This window comes from Vitis vinifera, chromosome 3 (genome assembly GCF_030704535.1).
Source record: "Vitis vinifera cultivar Pinot Noir 40024 chromosome 3, ASM3070453v1".
NCBI lineage: Eukaryota > Viridiplantae > Streptophyta > Magnoliopsida > Vitales > Vitaceae > Vitis > Vitis vinifera.
The window spans coordinates 6,537,342-6,560,139 of NC_081807.1; the positions used below are offsets into that span (position 1 = coordinate 6,537,342).

Genomic DNA, 22,798 nt, shown 5'->3' on the forward strand with positions numbered 1-22,798 from the left:
ACTTTTGGATACATTTAACCTTTAACCTTTACTCCATAGTATAATTTATATTTTATAGATTTTAAAATAATTATTATATTTCATAAGCATGGAAACTTGAGTTGTCCACGGGATTGACATAAGTTGGAACCTCTAACTTGATCGTTGAATGTATCGTAGATATATTGATAGATGGGGTTTGGTACTTGTTAAGCTCTTAACATGTCCAACTCATCCAAATTACATCCCTAGTCTCATCAACGATGCAATAAATAGTTGAAACATCAATCTTGTTTAAGTTGTTCGGGTTATATAATAGGTATTTGACACCTCATGCTTCTCTATGACTTGTATCGCAAAATCAAAAGGTCTAAGTCAATCATCAAAACCCGAAGGCACTTAAGGAAAAACACAAAAATAGAAATTTGTGATTCCAATTTCCTTCTTGAAGCATCCTTCGTTCTAGAACTGTTAAGTAAGGCAGGTTTGATCCTCAATTAAGAAGCCATGAGAAGAACCACCTGCACACCTCAAGTCTATAGCATTAATTGAAACTATTTTTTAAAATCAGCTTCCTTAGGATTCGGGAACCAAAATATTTTCAAACAAGAATCTAATATACATGATATACATGAGAGCCACCAAGTTCTGAATTATGAAAGGAGAAAAGGAAAGAGAGAAGGGTAATAAGAAGAAGGTACATAGAAGTCCTTGTATATGTCTCTTATTGCTCTACAATCAGGCAGCCCTATTTTTCCCTTTTTGCAAGTCATGAAGGGCAAGGACACACTCTTTCAGTTGTGGCGCCTTGTAATAAAATTATATTATTTTTAATAATTTGTATAAGTCTCTTTTCTTAAATGAAAAGAAATTAAAATATTTTTATAAATAAAATTATAAAAATTCATTCATTTTCAGTAAAAGAAAATAAAAACAATTTTTGTGGTCAAATTAAAATTTTGTAATAAATTCTTTTGATACAATAAATATAAATAACTTTTTTTAAAATTGAGAAAATAAGTTGACTCTTTTTTTTATAAATAAATAAATTAAAATCATTAATTCAAAATCATTTTTTATAAAATCCTTTGAAATTTCTAAAAAACTATTGTTTTTTAATTCCATTTTTTTTAAATTTAGTTCAATAAATCATTTTGCATAATCCTCTTGTCATTTATTTTGTGTATTCTTTATAATTATATTTCATCATTATTTGTGCATATTGATTTTCACCATGACTTGTACATACTTATTTGCATGATTATTTTTCTTGGTATTTATAATTAATTAATTAATTAATTATCATAATTCTCTTAATTCGTTTAGTAGAGACCGTATGTTTATGAGCTTAGAATGGTGTTAAGGCTCACCACCATATCTTCCAACCTTACCTCCGGATCCAAACTCGATTTTTCATGGATCAGTTTTTTTCCTTTAAGAGTTGCACTTATGATTTTTTTTTCTTATTTTGTTTTTCCTTAAAAAATAAGTGACGACTCCAAATCTTTTTCTAAAAATCAAAATTTCACCAAATAAATAAAAAAACGAGTTTCGTCATCAAATGAAAACGCATCGAGTGAAATGCAGGGTCCATAATGATGTTTTTAGAAAACATTTTTTAGTTATTTTCTCTTATTTTTATTTGTTTTTTAAGAACTGTTTTAAAAATAATTATACAAACATGTAGAATAATTCAAAATAAAACACTAGAGATAAAAATTATTTTTAAAATATATTTAAAAAATATTAAAATTAAGTTAAAAACATTTTAAGTTTTCAAATAAACTTTTATTTTACAAAATAGCAAAAAACAATTTTCAAAAACTGTTTTCGAAAACAATTATCAAACAAATTGATATTCTCAATTTATTTTCTATATTTTAAAATATATGAATTTTATATATAATATTTTTTTAATCATTTTCTACATTTGTGCAATTATTTTTAAAACAATGTTAACAATCCTTAAAAAAAAATATTAAAATATATTCCTACAAACCCAAAATCATTACTTCGGAACCAAAAAAACATATTTTTAATAACAGTTCCCAAATATAGCCGTAATTTCTCTCCCGATCTAATCCCTTTGTTAACCAGAAGAATGCATTTCATGATAACTTTTTCTTACTTTCAATCTAATTTTGCAAGTTAACACATGCATGGGAAAGATGTTCTAAAAAAACACTAGTATTTATAGGATGCGTTGCGAGCAAAAAGAGATTTTAGTTTAGCTGAACAGCTTTATTTAGCTCTAATATAAGAAGAGTTCAAGGCAACCCACATGAAAAAGAACTATCCTTTTTAAAATTACCGATCAACAATTGGGACAACCTTCCGAGGAAAAGTGAATCCTTGAAAATTAACTCTGGCAGCTCTTCCCATGAGATCTTGCTCTTACAAGTAATAAAACCAGCAAAAATTAGTTTTCTTTCAGATGATCAAAGCTCAAATTCTCAAGCAATAGATTTCCTACTTCTTGTTTGGATTCTGTCACTTAGCTTTTCCTTTGTTTTTGGTGTGCCAGATGAGCTCTTTGCCGTCTTTGCTATCTTCTTACCGCTTAAGACCGGATTAGATGCTTCATGATCTGACTTGGTTTTTCGCCTTTTAGAATTTGGGGTTGACGAATTCTGTCTACTGCTTCCACCAGTTGCCTCAGACGCTTCACCAGCTAACTTAGTCTTTTGCCTTCTAGACTTGGGAGTAGAAGAATTCTGCCTTCTGCTTCCATTGGTTGCCTCAGATGCTTCATGATTTGACTTTGTCTTTTGTCTTGTAGAGTTGGGAGTTGAAGATTTCTGTCTATGGCTTCCATCAGTTGCCAATTTCCTTCTCCTCTTAGCTCCACTGCAGCGGTCTACCTTCGAAGCACCTGCTTTGGTCGACTCCTTTTTTCCCACTCCATTGTGAGAACTTTCTTTAATAACCACTTCTTGCTCAGGCTTTTGATCTGTTTGAGACGTGGATGCATCCTTTTTCACAGCACTTTTACCTGCATTGGCTTCCTTGCTGCGGTCTACCTTCGAAGCACCTGCTTTGGGCGACTCCTTTTTTCCCACTCCATTGTGAGAACTTTCTCTAAGAACCACTTCTTGCTCAGGCTTTTGATCTGTTTGAGACGTGGATGCATCCTTTTTCACAGCACTTTTACCCGCACTGGCTTCCTTGGGTGGTCGATGGCGAAAGCTCCAACGGGCATTCTCAAACCATTTGCTAACCTAGACAAGAGAAAATTTTGAGAAAGATAAATGTGAACCTACACCCACTGGAACAGCAATGAGACAAAGGATCACCTGCCGGCTCGTTATTCCCAGCTCTTCTGCCAATTTTTCTTTCATAGCACGATCAGGGTACTGATTTTCCTGGAAGGATTTGTAGAGTCTCTGCAAAACACAATGGACCATATGTTCCTCATCATAAGCCTTTTTTCCAAAGAAAGGGAAAAAAATGTTGCATAGTAAAATTAAATTACAAACTACATCAACATAAGGAAGCAGTCTTTCCTGTTTCTAAAAGCCTTCCTACCTTTTATTTTGTTGCTTTCTTGGCCTCTATTTATTTCTTAAAAATAAATAAAAATAAAAATCAGTATACACAAACCGCATGTTACAATTGTTTTAGATAGGAATCAGTTTTATGATCCACCAAGTACTACTGATCCTCCTCCCCCCCCTTTTTTTTGCAATTTGATCTTGGAAGACTGAAGGGTGAATTAAAGACTAGGCTTATCATAGTGGGATAAAATTAGGGTCACATAGGAAAAGGAAACCCCAAAATTTCAACATGAGAGAAACCCAAGATTAAATAGTACAATTGGTGGATCATGCTCTGTTAACCTTTTTCTAACTCAATGACTACCAAAATGGAAGAGGGTGATCAACATCAAATAGATTTGAAGCTCATGTGTACAATGAAACAACAGACAAGCAGCAACTTGCCAAAGAATGTTGGTGCATTGCATATGGCAATAATAGGTTATTCAAGTGATATTTCTTAGAAAATTATATGACATTATGCACAATTCTTTCTCATCCAAGCCCGAAAAATTAGTTGGTCACCCTGACTAGATTTTTATTAATTTATATTTCATCATACAAGTAACAAAGAACCTGAGACAACTACAAGACAAAACAAGATGACCATTAAACAAGATAAATGTCCAGCATCTACTTTTTCGGGTTAAATGTACAGAAAGTTTCTGCTTTTGTCCATAACCATTTCCTACTGCATCTTACTGATAAAAAGACATCTTCTGGCATTGATGAAGACACGATAGTCCTCCACAACCACCAAGTTAAGATGACTTACAACAAAGCAAAGAAAAGTAACAAAATATCTCAAATTCCAGTTGAAATGAGGAAATAGAATATTGACCACATCTACTGCTAGATTTAGAAGCTTTATATGAAAAACTTGCAAATAATACCTCAGTTACAGCTTCTCCAAGTTTTTTATATGATGATTGCCCACTTTTTTCACCAGTAGAACCAGGACTTCGAGAATCTTTATGTGACTCAGCAAGTGAATTATTTGTGCTTTCAAAGTTCAGCTTCTGACGAGTTCTTCGCTTGGGAGTGCATCCAGCTGCTTCCAAGTCGTGCTTTATGTCCTTGGTATTTGTCCCATTCTCAGTGATTGAAGTGTTTCCATTTGGTGACACTGAGGCAACATTACCACTAAGATTCTTCCTCTTTCTTGGTATAACATTCTCTGTCCAGTCTTCATCATCACTTGAATCAGAAGAAACATTTCCATATGCCTCCTTGACAAATCAAAGAATGAGAAAAAAAGGTGAAACAGGGAGAAAGGGATACAAACTACCATTGAAGAACATCAAAAACTATAATGAAAACAAGAAAGCACAGCAGAGAGGGACCATAAGGGAGGTAATTTTGTTTTTTCAGGTGGGATGTAGTGGATGCTGTTGGTTCCTCTGAATTAATGTGCACCATATATTCATATCCCTCGTCTAGACAGAAGAAAATGAACAATAATAAATCAAAGATCAAGTCCAAGATGTAGAACACTAAAAAAAAATAAGGAAAAAGAAAGTGCATTTAGGGGGTGGAGAAGAATGTGCAAGATATCCATGGCATGTCTGACATTTTCATAATTTTCCTCCCAACAGCTTTGCAAGGGAGAAACTCGAGGGTAGCTCAAACATGTCTACTAAATTTTCTGTATTGTTGTCATTGTAGTACAAGTCAGTATATATTGGTTTTGATTTTTTTATTTTTTTTCCTTGCTATACAAGTGTGAAATCATTTTTACTTCAAAAATAAAAAATAAAAAACAAGGTATTAGTCATCTCATCAAAAAACCAGTAGGCTTCAATGAGGATGCATAGCTATGACTTTTTATGCGGTTCAACATCACACTAATCTCAAGCCTAACCATCCTAAACCTTACAATCGAGCTTAACCATTCCACGTCTCTTTTTTCTCTTTGGATAGGCAAAGATAGAATATATTAATAGTGCCTAACAAAAGGGAGCACAAAGGTATGCATGTTGTATACAAAGGTGCCACAAGGGCAAACAAAGCTAAGGGATAACACAGAAAACAACCCCCTCACTTCACTTAAAGCCCAACCAATCAATGAAAACCAACATGGACAAACAGTTATCACCTATGCACATTACCCACTCCTAAAAAATGCACATGAAGGTTTGCTTGAAAGCTTGGTTCCTTTTTTCAATTTTTTTTTGATAGATGAAAAGAAAGATATATTAATAAGGGCCACCAAAATAGCAACACATGGTATACAAAACGTATACAGCTACCACCAACAAAAACATTGAAAGACCAAAGTTACAAAATAAGAATGAATTAAGCCAAACCACCCTCACCAAAGGCCCAACCAATCTAGAAAACCAAAAAGAGTTAGAGGAACATCATCTATACACCCCTTTGCTTCCAACAAAAGACAACAAATAAAAGAACTTTTTCAACTTTGGATTGACAGCTCTTCCCCCTCAAAGGCAATTCTATTTCTAGCCTTCCAAACTATCCAGAACAAGTATAATGGACCCATTCTCCACACCTTCCTGCACTTCTTGTCCATAAACAAACCATGCCGCCCTTTTCTAATTTTTCAAAAAGCTCTTCCATTTCTTTTTTTCAAGATGGTAAAAAATAAACATAAGAGAGCATCTCTCCAAACTTTATTCTGCTTCTTCCTTACAAAGGATCCATTCTAGCTTAAAAGGACCTCTCTCCTGGTGGAGTGCATCACCAATTCTATCTCAAAAAAGAGCATAAACAAGATGCCACAACACAACTACTTTAAAACAATAAAAAGGTATATGATCAACTGTTTCTTTGCCTCCTTTACACAAATAGCATCTATTTGGTATTCTCCAACCCCTCCTTTTAAGCTAGGTTAACATTAAAATCCTCCCCCATGTAGCTCCCCAAGCGAACAAAACCACCCTCATAGGGACCCAAGGATTCCAAATCATGCTTCTAGGGAACGCCCTTGAACTTTCAATGGAAAACAAGGAATAAAAATACTTAACTAAGAAATAAGTCAATAACCACTTCTTGTGTTCTGCAAACCATCTTAGCCTCTATACCATTACAAGTCACCTATGTCATAATTTCTTGAAAAATGCCAATATCTCATCTAACTCCCAATCATGGATCTATCTTGTGAACCAGGGGTTCCAACACTCACCCTCCCCAAGATAGATCCATGATTGAGAACGACATCACCCACTGAACATCAAATAGAGCCAAAATAAGGTGTCACAACATGCTTGCCTTAGGACAATGAAGGAGAATATGGTTTGTTGACTCCTCTTCACCCTTACACAAATAACATTTGTTTGGAAGACTCCAACCCCTAGAGTTAGAATTTTTTTCCAAACTGCTTCCCAAGCAAAGAAGCTGACTTTCATCGGCACCTAAGGATTCCACACCAAGCTTGTGTGGAAACCTTTTGAAAAACAACTTTCTAAGGAGGAGTAAAAAGATTTGACAGAAAAGGTGCCCCCTTTCACCAACTGCCAAATTATAACATCTTCTACTCTTCCACTAATTACATGCTCTTACAATCTTCTAAGCAACCCTTCCACCTCACCTAACTCCCAATCATTTATCCATCTTGTGAACACTAAATTTCAACAACCAATCTCCCCAACTTGTTCCCACATCTGATCTACCCAAACTTCTTTATCAGTTGCAATTGAAAACGGTTCTAGACATGACACAGCTAAAGGTTCCTCCCCACACCACCTATCTTTTCAAAACCTTACCCTCTTGCCATCTCCCACCCTAAAGTCAATCTTGTCATAGAACCCCTTCCACCCACATCAAATCATCTTCCAAAGACTCATCCCCTTTTCCTATTTCTAAAAGGAATCATTCTCAAAAGCAAATCTCCAACACCACTTCCCAAGAAGGACCTTATTTTGAAGAGATAACTTCCTAACTCCCAGGCCCCCTTCCTTTTTTTCCAAGCCAACAATTAACCATCTTACAAGATGAGGCCTTCTTTGGAGCTCTCCTCCCCCTCAAAGGAAGTCTCTTTGAATCTTCTCCAATCTAAGACTTACCTTACAGGGGATCACAAATAAAGATATGAAATAGATAGGCAGACTAGATAAAGTGCTCTTTAATAACGTCAGTCTCCCCACTTTTGACAAGTACTGTCTCTACCACAAAGCAAGTCTTCTCTGAAATCCTTCCTCCACTACATCCCAAGCATGAATAGATTTGAAGGGGGCTCCCAAGGGAAAACCCAAATAAGTAGAAGGAAGAGAATCCACTTTGCACCCAAACACCCTGGCCAAATCTTTTATGTTAAAGACCTCTCCAATTGGGATTAGCTTGCTTTTGTCCAAATTAATCTTTAAGCCAGAGATTGCCTCGAACCACATGAATGTCCAACTCAAGGCCTCTAAATGCTCCTTGTTTGAGTCACTGAAAATCAAAGTATCATTAGGAAAAAGGAAATGGGACACTGCCCTTCCCACTCCTCTCCTACTAGCCAAGAAACCCTTAATGAAGCCTCCTTCCAAACCCTTCTTCAATATACTAGAAAGCGTCTCCATTGCCAAAATGAAAAGAAAAGAGGAAAGGGGGTCTCCCTGTCTTAGCCCTCTAGAACTAGCAAAAAAGCCAATAGAAGTTTCATTAATCGGAACTGAAAAGCGAGCAAAGGAAATGCACCACCTCATCCACCAAACCCACTTGGCCCGAAAGCCCATTTTTTCCATGACTGCTAATAAGAACTCCCAATTCACATGGCCATAGGCCTTTTCAATGCCCAATTTGCAAATAACCCCCTTTCAGGGCTTTTATACCTTGAATCTAAGGCATCATTAGCTATGAGGATTGCATCCAAGATTAGTCTACCCTCCACAAAAGCATGTTGGGAATTTGAAACTACTCTCTCAACCACTCTTTTCAACCTATTACCCAAGACTTTAGCTAGAAGCTTATAAAGGCTCACCAAGCTAATAGGTCGAAAGTCCCTCAAATCCTCTGCACCCCCTTTCTTAGGAATGAGCACAATAAAAGTAGTGTTAAGTCTTCTCTCAAAGAGACCCGAATGATGAAATTCAGCAAAAAGTCCATCACTTCAAACTTTACAATATCCCAACAAAATTGCCAAAAAGCCATGGAAAACCCATCTGAATCATGCACCTTATCTCCACACAAATTGAAAAGGGTAGCAAGGATCTCTCCTTACAAAAAAGAATTCTTCAAGGCCCTCGCTTCTTCACTATCCAAAACCAAAAAGGGCAACCCACTGATACTTGGCCTCCAGTCATCAATTTTTGACAAAACTCTTTGGAAAGAGTTAAACCACCTCCTCCTTTACCTCATCTTCCCTTGTCAACCTTCTTCCATTCACTTTGATAGCAACCAAATAATTCCTCCTCCAGACATTAACCATCTTGTGGAAAAGCCATGAATTTTTTATCACCTTCCTTCAGCCATAGCTACCATGACTCCTGCCTCCACAAAATCTCTTCCATACTTGTCCACTTACTAAAGTCCTCCACAACCCTTCTTCTAGCCTTCAACTCTTCATGGGACAGTCCCAAATCTATTCCTTTGGCATCCCAATAACCAATCTGAGAGAGGGCAGCCTCTTTGTTGGAGGAGACATTCCTAATCACCTCTTTGTTCTAGGTTTTGAGATCCTACTTCAACGCCTTTAGCTTGTAGGCTAAGATGTGGCTAAACGAGCCACTAAAAGTGTAGCATGTCCACCAACTCTTGACCAGATGTTTGAACCCTTCCACTCTCAGCCACATGTTCTCAAAACCAAAGGGAGATTTACCACTTCCGATCCCCCCTCCATCTAGAAGAATGAGGGGATGATCTGACGTAGGCCTAGGCAACAACTTCTGAGAGAGACCATTTTTTTTTTATAAGAAAACGATTATATTAACGAAGGCAAAAAGCCAAAGAGCATACAGGGAGTATACAAGGCTGCAAACCCTAATCCAAAAAACAAAAGAACCCAACCCCTACTTGGAAGCTATCCACTCCAAGAAACCTATAAGGGAATTCGACTCCATATCAATGTACACTTTAGCCCAACCCCAAAAATTATACACAAACGAAGTCTTTAATTTCTGAAAGGCTAACACACCCCCTTTAAAGGCAAGCCTATTCCTCTCCTTCCAAATTGTCCAAAAAATGAAAAGCGGGATGGACTTCCACACTTTCTTCCTTTTTCTCCCCACAAAAGAGCCTTTCCAACTACTAAGAACCTCCTTTACAGAATTAGGAAAGACCCACTGAACACCACACAACCCAAGAATAATATCCCATAAACCTTTTGCCACCGTACAATGAATTAACATATGATTGATAGTTTCCTCTTCACATCCACACAAGAAGCACCGATTAGGGAGGTGTCATCCTCTTCTCTGCAACCTATCCAATGTAAGAACCTTCCCCCAAGTAGCTTCCCAAGCAAAGAAAATAATTTTTGTTGGAACTTTGGCCACCCAAACATTGCTATGAGGGAAAACCGCTTCATCAGCATTAATCAACACCCTATACGCTTCCTTAACTTTAAACAACCCGTCCGCTCCTCCCCTCCAAAAAACCGAATCTTCCTCCATAGTTACTCTATAATTCCTCAACTCAACTAACATATTGTCCACCAACCCCAATTCCCAATCATTGAAGTCTCTCAACAGTCTTAAACTCCACCCTCCTTGACTCAGATTCTGATCCCAATAATCCTCCACAGTGACGTTCCTTTGGGCAGCCATGGAGAAGAGGTCCGGGAAGGCTTCGGACAGCACGTTGTTTCCACACCAAGGATCAATCCAAAACCTTACTTTATTGCCTTTTCCCACCTTGAACACCATGTTATCCCAACACCAAGTGGACTCCTTCAAAATTTCCTTCCACACACCAACCCCAAACACCCCATTTGCCTTCCTTGTTCTCCACCCAAACTCCTCTTGCCCATACTTAGCCTCAAGCACTTTTTTCCACAGCTCCTCCTTAGCCCGCGCAAACCTCCAAATCCATTTGCCTAGGAGAGCTTTGTTTAACCAAATTAACTTTCTTAACCCCAACCCTCCCTTCTTTTTATCCATACACACTACCTCCCACTTGATTAGATGAGCCTTATTCCCCCCATTGGCTCCTCCCCACAAAAAATTCCTTTGAAGCTTTTCCAGTCTTCTTGCCACTGATTTAGGCATGCGGAATAATGACATTTGATACAAAGGAATGCTGGCCAGCGTGCTCTTAATGAGAGTAATTCTCCCTCCTTTGGACAGAAATTGACGCTTCCAAAGAGCAAGCTTCCTCCTCATTTTCTCCTCCACCCCATCCCAAACGGAGGAGGCCCTATTAGGCGCCCCACTCTTCTAAGAGAGAGACCATTAAAATGAATCCCTCACTCTTCTAAGACTAAGAAACGATTTAGCCTAGACGAGGATCCACTATTCAGGCCACCACACCAAGTAAAACACCCCCCAGCCAAGGGTAAATCCCTCAAATGGAGCTTTTCAATGACCTTTGAAAAATGCCTCATTACAGAAGAGATTGTTGAGTTATTTCTCTCTCTAGGAAATCTAACCACATTGAAATCTCTACCAATGCACTAAGGATCGCTCCACAACCCCCTGATGTCCCTAAGAATATCTAATATCAAATTTTGTTAACATTTTCATTGATATTTTCATATATTGATAGTTTCAAATAAACCTATGTTAAACAAAATAGTGTCTACAATATCACAAGTCAAATTATTAATGCTTGGCTCAACTTAGCTTCTCACTAGAGTAAGCTTAAGCATGCTCACCTAGCTTATATGAATCTATATCAAGCTTTTGATTAAATCCTAGTAAAGTTACTACCTGTACCACTGTTACTTATATTTTCCTTTTTTGGATGGTGAAGAAACACACTATCACCCCTTTGTAGGATCATGAAAAATCATTAAAGCACAACCCCTCCCCTAAGAATTATGTATTAGTAAGCCTGAAACTTGAACCTGGTAACCCTGATTCCTCAACAGGAGCTTCTTGTCACAAGATGCTTCATATTGACCCTCCCCATGGGCTTATATAGGAGGAGGGAAGCTTCTGGAGACTCCTAGAACCATCTACACTAAGCCATTGGTGGGAAGAGTGTGGAAGGTTCTAGAAATGCCTAGAGATGTCCACACATCTCTACACTATGGTGGAAGGCATGAGAGGAGTCCAAGGCTTTCTAGAGACTTCTAGGAATCTCTTGTATATTCTTGTACATAGGGTTGTACATAGAATAGGGTAGGATGTTCTAGAATATTCTTGATTTGTAAGGAACCCTCCAAGGTTCCAGATAGTTCCATTGGTGCCTATAAATAGGTGAGGCCCTCATTTGGCCAAGGCACCACCCAAATCACTTCCTAACCAAGTAAGTGAGCATCCAAGCACTTGTAAAGGCTTCCTTGAGTTAATAAGAGCTTCCACTCTTTAAAGAGTTGCCTACTAAGCTTCTTAAGCTTTCGAGTCGTGAGCGTCTTAGCCTAGCAAGCTAAGCATTGAGAGCAAGGCTGACTTAGCAAGCTCAAGCATCTTGACTTGCCTAAGTGCCGCACGAGCTTAGTGAACGATTAAGTCCGTGACATTCTGCTAGCTAAGAGCTAATGTGACCACTACCATGCCACAAGAAGTTCTGCAATCAGCAACCCCAATGCATCAATCTTTCCTTATTCTCAACTTCTATTTCATTCCCAACAAAACACATTCAAACACCTAATGCAAGACATTACTCCACAAAGATCTATAGCACCACCCACAAAATGCCAACCCAACATTACTGTCTAGCACTCTGAAGCATTCTTCAATCTCAAATGGAGAGATGATGAAAGGTCATATTCCCAAAGCAGCCCCAAAATGCAAAAATAGATGATATATTAACCCCACATCTCTTTTGAACATTATATATGGATTAGGTATGTATCAATTCTTACTTCATAAATGACCCACTGCTAGAAACTTCACAAGAATCATGGTCCAAGTGCAAAAAGCAACCTTGGTAAGAAACCCATGGATACCAAACCTTCTTTCAACGAATGCTAATGTAAAACTTGACTAAAAAGATACCTTGTCTATTGCTAGGTCACACAATATTTATCTTCCTCCACTCTCCTTATGACAACCAATATAGACCTCTCAATCACAAAAGTTTCAATCATACATTCCAACACATTTTGTTCCATCCTCCAAGAAATAACATCATTGAGCCACAATTACTTGATCATGATAATTCCATAAATGTGGGGAACACCAACTTTCAAAAACTAATCCTTCTACCATCCCAAACTTCACATGCAACACACTTGACAAGATTTTACATTCCAACTGAGAAAGCACTGCACCAGTCCCACAATAATCACTTGCCTTCCTTCAACCAATTCCATGGTTCAAATTAACGGTATCAATCATTGACTCGGAGGGTTCCAAGGCACATCGGTCTCAGCATCTCAACTCGGAATCCGACAATACACAAAATAAGATAGATTAAGAAGTACAAGAAATTATAAAAATATTATGTAAATTATCTAAAAAAACAAATATAATTAAATAAACTTTAGAAACTAATAAACTTAAAAACATATTAATATAATAATATTTGGAATTGTTTCAATATATTATTAACAATAAATTAGCATATAAAATAATACACCATATATGGTAACATTACCATATAAAATAATACATTAATTAAATTAAAGCAATTCATACCATAACATATAAAATAGTTATCTTCAAATTCTCGATTCCAAGCACTATTGGCGTATAAGGCAAATTGATGCAATTCATAACACACATGAGCATTTTAAATAATAAATCACTCTTACATAAAGTAATACACTTTCCCCTTTTCGTCAAATTCCCTATCCCAAACCACGAAGAGAGAGTACCCAATTTGGCAAAGGTAAAGAGCCTCTGCAGTGCACACCCACACCACAGTAGTGACACTATGGAGATAAAGCAAAGAGAGGCAACACCACCACGTAGAGATCATTGTCAATGGAAGAATCTGATGTTTCTCACCGGTCAAACAATCACCACCACAACGACATCACCGAAAAAAAGGTTGTCTTCCTTCTTCTTCTTCATTATGGGTAGAGTCGTGGGTTTCGAAACCCTTCCTTTTGAAGAGAATCTTTGATTTTTCAAATATTTCTCAATTTTGGTTGCTCATTGTTGTGATTTGAAAGGAGAAAAAAATGATTTCTAGGCAAAACTGGGGAATATTTGGATAATTCAACTATTCAACTGAGTCAGCTGGGAATCTTGACCGATTCAACCGATTCTTGGCCAAGTTTGTGTTTAAGATGGTATTGGGTATTTGTCTCAACATAGAAAGGTTTGAGGCAGATACAACTCGACCAAGTCGTATTGGACTTGACTGATACTTTGAACCTTGACCAATTCCCCTTAATTAAAACTACTCCACTACATTTCACAATCCTCCCTCCAGGCCCCTGCACCATATATCTCCAAAACCATTTTCCCAAAATAGCTTCATACATTCATTTCTAAACCCCAAAGCCACCATATTCTCTCAAAAAACCACACCATCTTCCAATCAAAATTCCATCCCCATTTCATTCCCCGAAGAAGGGGAGTAAAAAGGGACTCTTCAAAGCCTCCCAAACAATCTAGCAAGCAACTAGAATTGAATGCTAGAAAGCCAAACAAAGTTTATAGGGAGGCATACATGAGTGCTTTTTAATGATCAGCAGCAGATCCTTCGCCCTCCACCATCCTTCCTTAAAGATAAAATTGTATCCATACACTAATAGTCCTAATCCACTCTTTCAAATAACGAAGTCTTAAGCCACTAAAACTTATAATAAGCTCCCAAGGTAGACCAAGTAGCAAGAAGAAGAAAGAGCTTCCATGTCCTAGGACAAAAATTCTATGCTAAATGGCCAACTTGCTTAAACTTAAATTGACAATTATCCAAAAACCATTTAAAAGCAACAGTGGTGTAACCACTCCCTCTCCACACAAAAAATAGACCATACACCTTCATTGCCTCCACCCTCAAAAACTCAATAAATTTACACTCAGATGTCAAAGGGATTGAATTAATCTATAATGTTAAAACAGCAGTGCCCCAACTAAAACCTTTTGAACTTTGAAAGAAACCAGAAGAACTTCCATTAAATATGATGGAGAAGGAAACCTTTGAAATAATGCCATCCATTACCCTTCTCTCCCCACCGTTCTCTTTATAAGGCAAGTAAGAAACTGTGAACCTAGTAATAAACCTTTTCAGTATCCAATTTGCACAATAAACCAGCATTGCACTTCTAAATCTAAAGCTTAAACATCCACTGACAAATCCAAAAATTTACATACCTACCACAAAGCAATTTTCAGTTCACGGAAAAAATTCTCATACCACCTTGTTCAAAATACCAGTCATGGTGTAACCACTTCCTATTCTTTTGGAACCAAAGAGACAAATTTTTCATTTAAACCAGCATTATCAAATTCATTTCAAGTGCCATTTTGGTATTTTCAGTGAAACAAAATGTATAACTCTTAAATCAACATCATGTTACATTCACATATTTCAAACCTGCACACAACAAAATAACAAGAGGAATAGAAGGTAATTGGCAGAAGAGGCAGATGACAAGAAAGGCAAAGGATATACATCATATATTCGTGGAGATGGAAGAAATTGGCTACAGCCAAAACTCGAGGGTGGTAGCTATTGGAAGAGGTGCAGACAAGAAGCATGGAGATATATATATATAATAAATTGGTGATGGAAGAAATCAACTAGACAAAAATCTAGGATAGTTTAGCTAATGGAGAGGGATTGAGATATAAGATTCTTCCACCAACTAGCTATGCTCAATAGGGGTTTACTCACATGGCAGGTTGAAGATCCATCGAGTTTGGAGGATATGTGAAGAAGAGATGCAAAGTGGGGTCATCAGTTCTTACAGATCGTAATAACCATTACAACTACAATCAACATTAGATGGCTAGGAGTTTAGTTCAAATAATGCAATTGAAGGCATTTAGATTGAAAGAGCATTTGATGAGGAAGCCCTCTTAAAAATTTAAATGGTGATGAATGGGTTCACAATTGCATTTTGCATTATGTTGTGCATGAATCTAATTTTTAAATTGGTGAATCCAGCTGATGCATGTGATGAGAATGGAGAATCATGAGCACTCACATCATGCAGCTTTTTGTAATCCAGCCTTTCTACATGTCTCTTTGCAGACAGAGGTGCATTATCTTGACCAGAATTTGACTCTAACACGGATAAGAGCTCATCCTTTAAAGTATCTTTCTTCTTCCTACCAAATCTTCTTTGCTCATCAAGACCATCCTCGTTGTCAGAGAAGTTTCTGCGATCTAAAGTGGCAGTAAAATCCTCGGAGTCAGATGTAAAATCAGAACTTGAACTCCCCTGATTAACCTGTTCATCAATTTCTGGAGCATCAGGATCAAAATCATCATCCTCTGAATCATCAGAAGGAAGCCCCAAACACTGCTCATTATTTGGTGAGACCACCATATCATCAGATGCAGAAGTGAAATCAGATTCATCAGATTCGTCAAATTCATCAGATTCATCAAATTTATCAGAACTTGACTTATCTCCCTGACCCTTCTCATCAACCTCTGGACAATCGGGGTCATAATCATTATCCTCAGAATCATCTGATGAAAATCCAGAGTTGTTATCCTGGTTATTCCCAGCTGCAGCTGCCTCAGGAAAAACCTTCTGCATAGGGGAAAAAGAGCACATTGAGGCTATAAGTAAAGCAAACTTGTGATATAATTTAGAAAAAACTGGAGATTTTGTAATTGACCTCCCAGCTATCAATTACAGAAAGTTTTGTTCCTTGAGAGTCATTAAGCAGGTCCATGCAGTCAACTTTGCAATCACATGCAGGGCACAGCCAACCCTCGTCATCAGGAGGAACTGCAATAATAAAATAAAGAATAATAATAAACACCATAAGAAAACATAAATGAAAAAATAAGTGATTCAAGAACCACTAATTCAAATTTATTAGCATCAAATGAATGAGTTGGATGTTACTTTCTTCTTTTAACAATGGCGGTTCCAGACAAAACTGGTGAAATCCACGATCACAAGCACCGTCACAGAGTATTATGTCATTATCAGCAGACATGTCTTTGGACTCACATTTAGCACAGAATATCTGGAATAAGAGGAAATCACATCTAAGCACTTGTAAGAATTCCTAGTTATCTACTATCAGAAACAAAAATAACATCCAAACAAAAATAAATTAATTAATAAATTAAAATAAAAATAAAAAATTCTACAAAACAGTCAGCATTGGTTATGATCGAAAGGCTTCTCCTACATCCTCACTGTCAATCTGCCCTTCAGAATCAAATAAAGATTCTGGAAACCTTCCTTCAGCACATAATGAATCAAGATGTTGAAATAGATCACGTATTTGCAGTTTGCGACGAGAAATTTCAGATGAGGCACGTTGAAGTTCCTTCTCTGGCTTTAATTTTTCCACACTGCAAAGGAACAAGAATAGTCAGAAGCAATAATTAGAGATAAACCAGTGATCAGATGAGCTATTGCCTGTGTAAGCTTGAATATATGTCAAAACTAGATTAGTTTGAAACCAAAAAGTTTTCCTTTTTCCTAAATTAAAGTGAACAAGTCAGGCCATGCACTCAAGCTTGTTGAGCTGGAACACCATTTTTTTTGCTTCAATGTGGTCATTAATGGTCCAAATATTGAAAATCAAAACAGTCATGGAATTTAGGGTTTAAAGAAAACTCTAGTAAAGTCATAGTTTTAAAAGGCACGCTTTTAGCACGCCTAGGCCCAAGGCACAACCACTCCCTAATTGTAGCATGTCGCTTGTCAATACATGCCCTTTGTTGAAGAGGCGCACCTTGTCTACTTTTCCTTTTTAAACACTTTTATTCTTGAAATTTCTAATTGCATATTGAAATTTATATAATTTTATTACTTTTTTGCTGAATGTTTCTTTTAAATGTTTGGAATCTTAAATTTTTTATTGATTGGATTAGATTTTGAATCGTATTTTATAAAATTATTATGCATCTTGGGTCATGTTTTCCTTCACTTAGGCGCACGCTTGTGTTGTGCCCTAGGCCTAAGCTATAGGAGACTTCTGCGCCTTTTAAAACTATGAGTTAAGCTTATCAAGTTTGCATAAACTTAGCTGATAAAGTTTAAAGGTTTTTTCCTTTATGAAAATATAAGTTTAATCTTTTCAATAAGTATTCTTTAGTGGCAATACGAAGCTCTACCATATAAGTTCAGAGTTCCTTTGTGAATCTACTATTAGTTCAGCATCCAATTGGATATTCTCAAACATGCCTAAGCAACCCAGGCTCAAAAAATAATGACAATTAAAATACACCTCAGATCCTCCACAAACTCTAGGGGAAATCTACCAGCAGTGCAAGTAGTAGATGAGTGGCATTGATAAGTAAATATGTATTGAATCTGTAGCAATCATTGCCATGGAGTTCATGGCAGCATGCATGTTCTTCAAGAATAATTAATATTGCAATTGAAGGCAAGGTGATACCATCCTCTTGTATAGGAAAGAAATAAACGGTTAAAAACAGTTCACTAATACAGTAGAAAGTGACAAAATAAAAGATGGTGAATTTTCACTTGTACTGTCACAGGGAATGCCCGTCCAAATTGGGATTTATGCGATATCACTTTAATGGAATAAAGCAACTTCTCAGGTTGTTATTGACAGAAGTGTGAGTCAACAATCTACAAATGTAAGCAGGTCTGAGGTGGCTTATAGGCAATAGGACCATCTAGGTAGCTCATTGAAGGCAGCACCAAGGTCCTTGCCAGGTCAGTTAACTGTCTATATTAATACCACTCTCATAAAAATACACTTCCAGTTACCTAAAATGCTTTAAACGACTAGGTGACACCTTGGAACGCTAGGGTGGGATTTTGACAATTCTCAAGAGAAGCCCAATAAACTCCAGGCATACAAACTCAACAGTCTAACTGAATAATATGATGCCACCCGCAATAACAAACAAAAAGACAAGAAAACTAGCAGAGAACATAAAAAAAATAAACATTACGTCAAAACATTCTGCAGACATAGTAAAGAAGCCTCCTATTAAAATGCAGATCAAATTTCAAAAGCAGAAAGAATACATAAAATAAATAAAACCAGACGGCATGTGTTGCAAGTGCTACGCACATCAGCATGGAAACTAATTGCAAAAGCACAGTCCAAAAATAGAACCTTTGTGCATAGTCAAGAAAGAGAAGAGAAGTTGGAGCCGTAAAACTACCATTCCAGCCCCAAATATTTATGATATTTCACATTCTCTTTTCCTCTGAATTCTCAGCAACCGCAAATTAATATTACTTTTTTAATAAAAATAGGTTTCCATATGTTATTGAATCACAAAGACAAACTAACATACAAAGATAAAACCGAAATGCTTTCCAAAGTTGATTAAAACGACAAAGGATTACAAAGTTAAAATTACAACCACAAAACATATGGCACAATTTGCAGAGCACTACACGTACCTTTGTCCTTTCCAACCTTCGGCAGAATAAGCATCAATCAGATTTTGCTCATAGCTCATTCTGTTCAGTAAATATCTAAGATGTTTCCTGATTCTCGCAAATTCATCTGCAGTTGTTTTATTCATCCTTTTCTTCTTTCTTCCTTTCCTTTCTCTGCTAGCACTGGCATTTACAAAATTATCACTTGGCTGTGAAGCTTTAGGTTTCTCTTGTGACCTTGAGCGTAAAACCCGGGAACCGCTTACTGAAGATCTCAATTTATATTTTCTTTTAACTAGTTTTGCAGTTCTTTTATTGGCCAAATCTTTGGGTGCTGACCCTGACTGGTCAAGACCAGAATACCGGGCCACATTTTCAGGAGGTGGCTCTGATTGTCCTAATTTTTCAATAATAGAACTCTTGGTCACAACTTCAGGAAAAAACCCCAATTGTTCAGTTCCATCATTCTTGATTGCATCTTCTGGAGGCAATCCCAAATGTTCAGTAAGAGAATTCTTGGTCACATCTGCTGGAGGCAATCCTAATATTGTATCACCCACATCTTCTGGAGGCAGTTCTGACTGTTCAGTAACAATACAATTGGATAGCACAGGGCTGATTTCTGCTGGCTCATGCTGTCCATTTTCAGAGGGACGTTTCTGCTCTGACGATTCGCTACACACACTTTCAGAAAGTTTTCTGGCCTCTTCTAAAATATTCTGTTTAGGACTAGAACTTTTCCTAGTCCGATTACTCTCTTGGGCAGGGGAAGCATCCATATGCTCAGTCTCAGAAATATCTAGATACTAGAGCTAAAATCACAAATACCACTGCTCCAACACTTTCTGTCAACAGTAAATTTGGAATATTTGGTCCAAAAAACTGACTTGAAAAGTAGATACATTCAAGACATCCAGTTTCACTGAAAAATGTCGCCAATTCTATGTGCTTAGTATTTCCAGCAATAATGGAACCAATTTAATATTTATAATGAAAGGATACATACATCAGGTATATCAGGAAGGTTGATTACCGATGAATAACATAACTGCTATATGCTTAGTAACTGTTTTTACCACAATAAACTTGAACCACACAATTCAGACCCAAATTTGTCTTTAAAAGGTTTAAACTCAAAACTGACTATGAAAACAGGAAATGCCACCCATGACAACCAGCTCTAATGCAACTGAGCTACATGCATCTGATAGTCCTGCAACAAACAGGAAAAACTAGTAAGAATTCCAGATTCACCCAAGCTAGAACAACAGCAATTTACTAATAAACTAAGAAAGAAGGAAGATGAAGAAACTTTTATAAATGTGCTAATTCCATTTAAGTTGCATAGATATAAATCAGCAAAGCATGCCTTACCAACATACAAGATAGATAAGAATATCATGCACTGCAACAAACAGGTCACATAATTTTCCTCTTTAACTATTTTTTTTTTTAATGGGGGAAGGAAATAATAGTAACATAAGGAGGGGAAGTTGAGTGCAAACCAGGTACACAAACCCTACAATAATAAAGTCCCAAAGAGACAAATCAAACCCCCAAGGGATTCTATCGTAATAAAAAAAAACTTTATGAAGACATCTTTCAATGATTGATCTAAACGCTCCTCTACCATGAACATTATGTCATTGCATTCTCTCCAAATGCACCAAAACGGGCAAAGAGGCATCATCCAACACCTTTTTCCCACACTTGTACCATGCAAGCCAAGAGCAACTCTCTAATACTACTCTGGAACAACCGCTGAAGATCAAGCAAAGGAAGCAAAAGCTCCCAAAGTATAGAGACTTTGACTCAAGGGCAAAAAACCAAATAAAAATATAAAAGGAAAAAATATGCTTTATGTGTTGGCAAGCAAAAGAAACGAAGAGTCTGTTCAGAAGATTCATTAAAACAAAATGTTAATTTCCTTGAAATCAAAAATAAAAAAATTAATAGTAGACTTGAAAGAAATTCTTCTGGTTCCACAATTTTTTTCAGCAACCAAGCAGATGCCTAAAGAGAAAAATGTGTGTGCATCTGCATCTAAACAAGGGAGAATCCATTCAGATGCTTACTTGAGTCAAATATTCCAATTTTTTTTTTGAAAACCAAATAACACAAAACATAACAATCCAAAACATCATTTTTTTTTTCTACAGCTCTCTCAGCAAGCAAACACAAACATATAAGAAAGAAATGTGAGTGCTCAAGTCAATATCTGTGAGAGCAAATCAATCCAGAAGCTCACTTGAGGCAATATTTTTGGATTTCTGAACACCAAAACAACATAGAGCATGATATTGAAAAATTTTCTATCTGTTTCTCAGATTTCTCAGCAACCAAATAGAACCATATAAAGAACAACTGTTAACATGAGTCAACATCTGAGAGAGAGAACTGATTCAGATGCTTGCCTGACCCAATTATTTTTTATGTTCGACAACAAAAGCAACATAAAACATAAACATTCGTTCTTCATTTTCCTTCATTTTTCTCAGCAACTAAAAAGGAACATATGAGAAAAAATATGCACAGAGCGTACTCAGAGGCTGACACCAATGGCAGAACCATCAACTTCACGCAGAAACCATCAAACAAATTGAAAACATATATGAAAATATGAGGACACAAATCTCCACGACTGTTAGAAAGAGAATCAATCCCGACACTTGATTGAGGCAATATTTTCAATAAATGAAAATTAAAACAGCACAAAACATAATATATAAACTCTCTTTTCCTTGTTTTCTCAGAAAAATGAAATCGAAACACATGATTAACAAATGTACGCGCATGTCTCCTTAACTGACAGAGAGAATCGATTCAGAAGCTTGCTCTTGCGGCAAAATCAACAGTGTCTTGGAAACCAAGGCAAACAAAATATAAAACCGATAATTTCCTCACATTTTCCTCAGCAACAAGAGAGAAACGCATAATGAAAGAGAAACCAAAAAAAAAAAAAAAAAGAGCGCGCAACTCAAAGAGAATCGATTCAGAAGCTCACTCTTGCAGGTGTCGCACACCAAAACAACAACAAAGCATTAGAAAAAACTCAAAAATCTCTATTTCCTCGTGTTTTCCTCAGCAACCAAACACACGCGTAGTGAAAAAAATAAATAAACAAATAAATGAGCGCGAATGTGCCCGAATTCGAGAAAGAACGGACTAGGATGCTCAAAAGTGCCGATTTCTTGAAAACCAAAATAAAAAAATTCAAACAATAAAAATCACAACTTTCCTTCATTTCGTGTAATTTTTCGGTGCAAGCAAACAGAAACCTAAAAGAGAAAAACGCGAGAGAAACAGACCTTGTCTTTCCCATTGAACGAAAGAGAGATGAAGAAAGTGAGGTTCCGATCGAACAATGAAAATGGACAATGGCACTTAGGGCATCTACTTTTGAGCTGAGTAGAAGCTTTGACAGAGGGCAGAGCCAGGTGAGAGAGGTGCCTGTTTTGATTTCATTTCATTCATCCGATCTGAGCCCCTTGGTTTTGTGTTCCCGAGACTTCCTTTCGCTCTTTCTAGTAGAAGGCTGGGCTAGATGGGGCCTGTTTCAATCACGGGTCCAACTCTGGGCGGGTTGGGTTGGGCTTGCACCCGAACGTGAGCTTTACCCAAATTAATAAACATTCAACCCGAACCCTAATCCAAGCCGGTACTCGACCCAAATACACATCCCTTTTTCGAAGTTCTAATTAAATTTGGATTGATTGGATTACAATAGGATTGTTTAGGTCGCATGGATCAAATTCAAGTTGGTTGGATTAGTTTTATTCTATTTTAACAT

General features: G+C 36.9%; 1 protein-coding gene across 2 annotated transcripts; it reads right to left on the reverse strand.

The window, feature by feature from the left end:
* Window positions 1-2,199: 2,199 nt before the first annotated feature.
* On the reverse strand, window positions 2,200-22,507 carry LOC100254410 (homeobox protein HAT3.1). 2 transcript variants are annotated; one of them, XM_010649648.3, is made up of 9 exons: window positions 22,317-22,507; window positions 19,030-20,221; window positions 16,826-16,991; window positions 16,534-16,657; window positions 16,301-16,413; window positions 15,658-16,212; window positions 4,406-4,741; window positions 3,273-3,362; window positions 2,200-3,192 (listed from the first exon to the last, which is right to left on the reverse strand). In XM_010649648.3, the coding sequence occupies exons 2-9, from the start codon at window positions 19,785-19,787 to the stop codon at window positions 3,181-3,183; spliced, it is 2,154 nt and encodes a 717-aa protein (XP_010647950.1). In that variant the 5' UTR covers window positions 19,788-20,221; window positions 22,317-22,507; the 3' UTR covers window positions 2,200-3,180. The 2 variants fall into 2 exon arrangements, with proteins under 2 accessions (XP_010647950.1, XP_002269077.1); XM_002269041.4 differs by having other exon boundaries at window positions 2,200-3,197.
* Window positions 22,508-22,798: the final 291 nt, after the last annotated feature.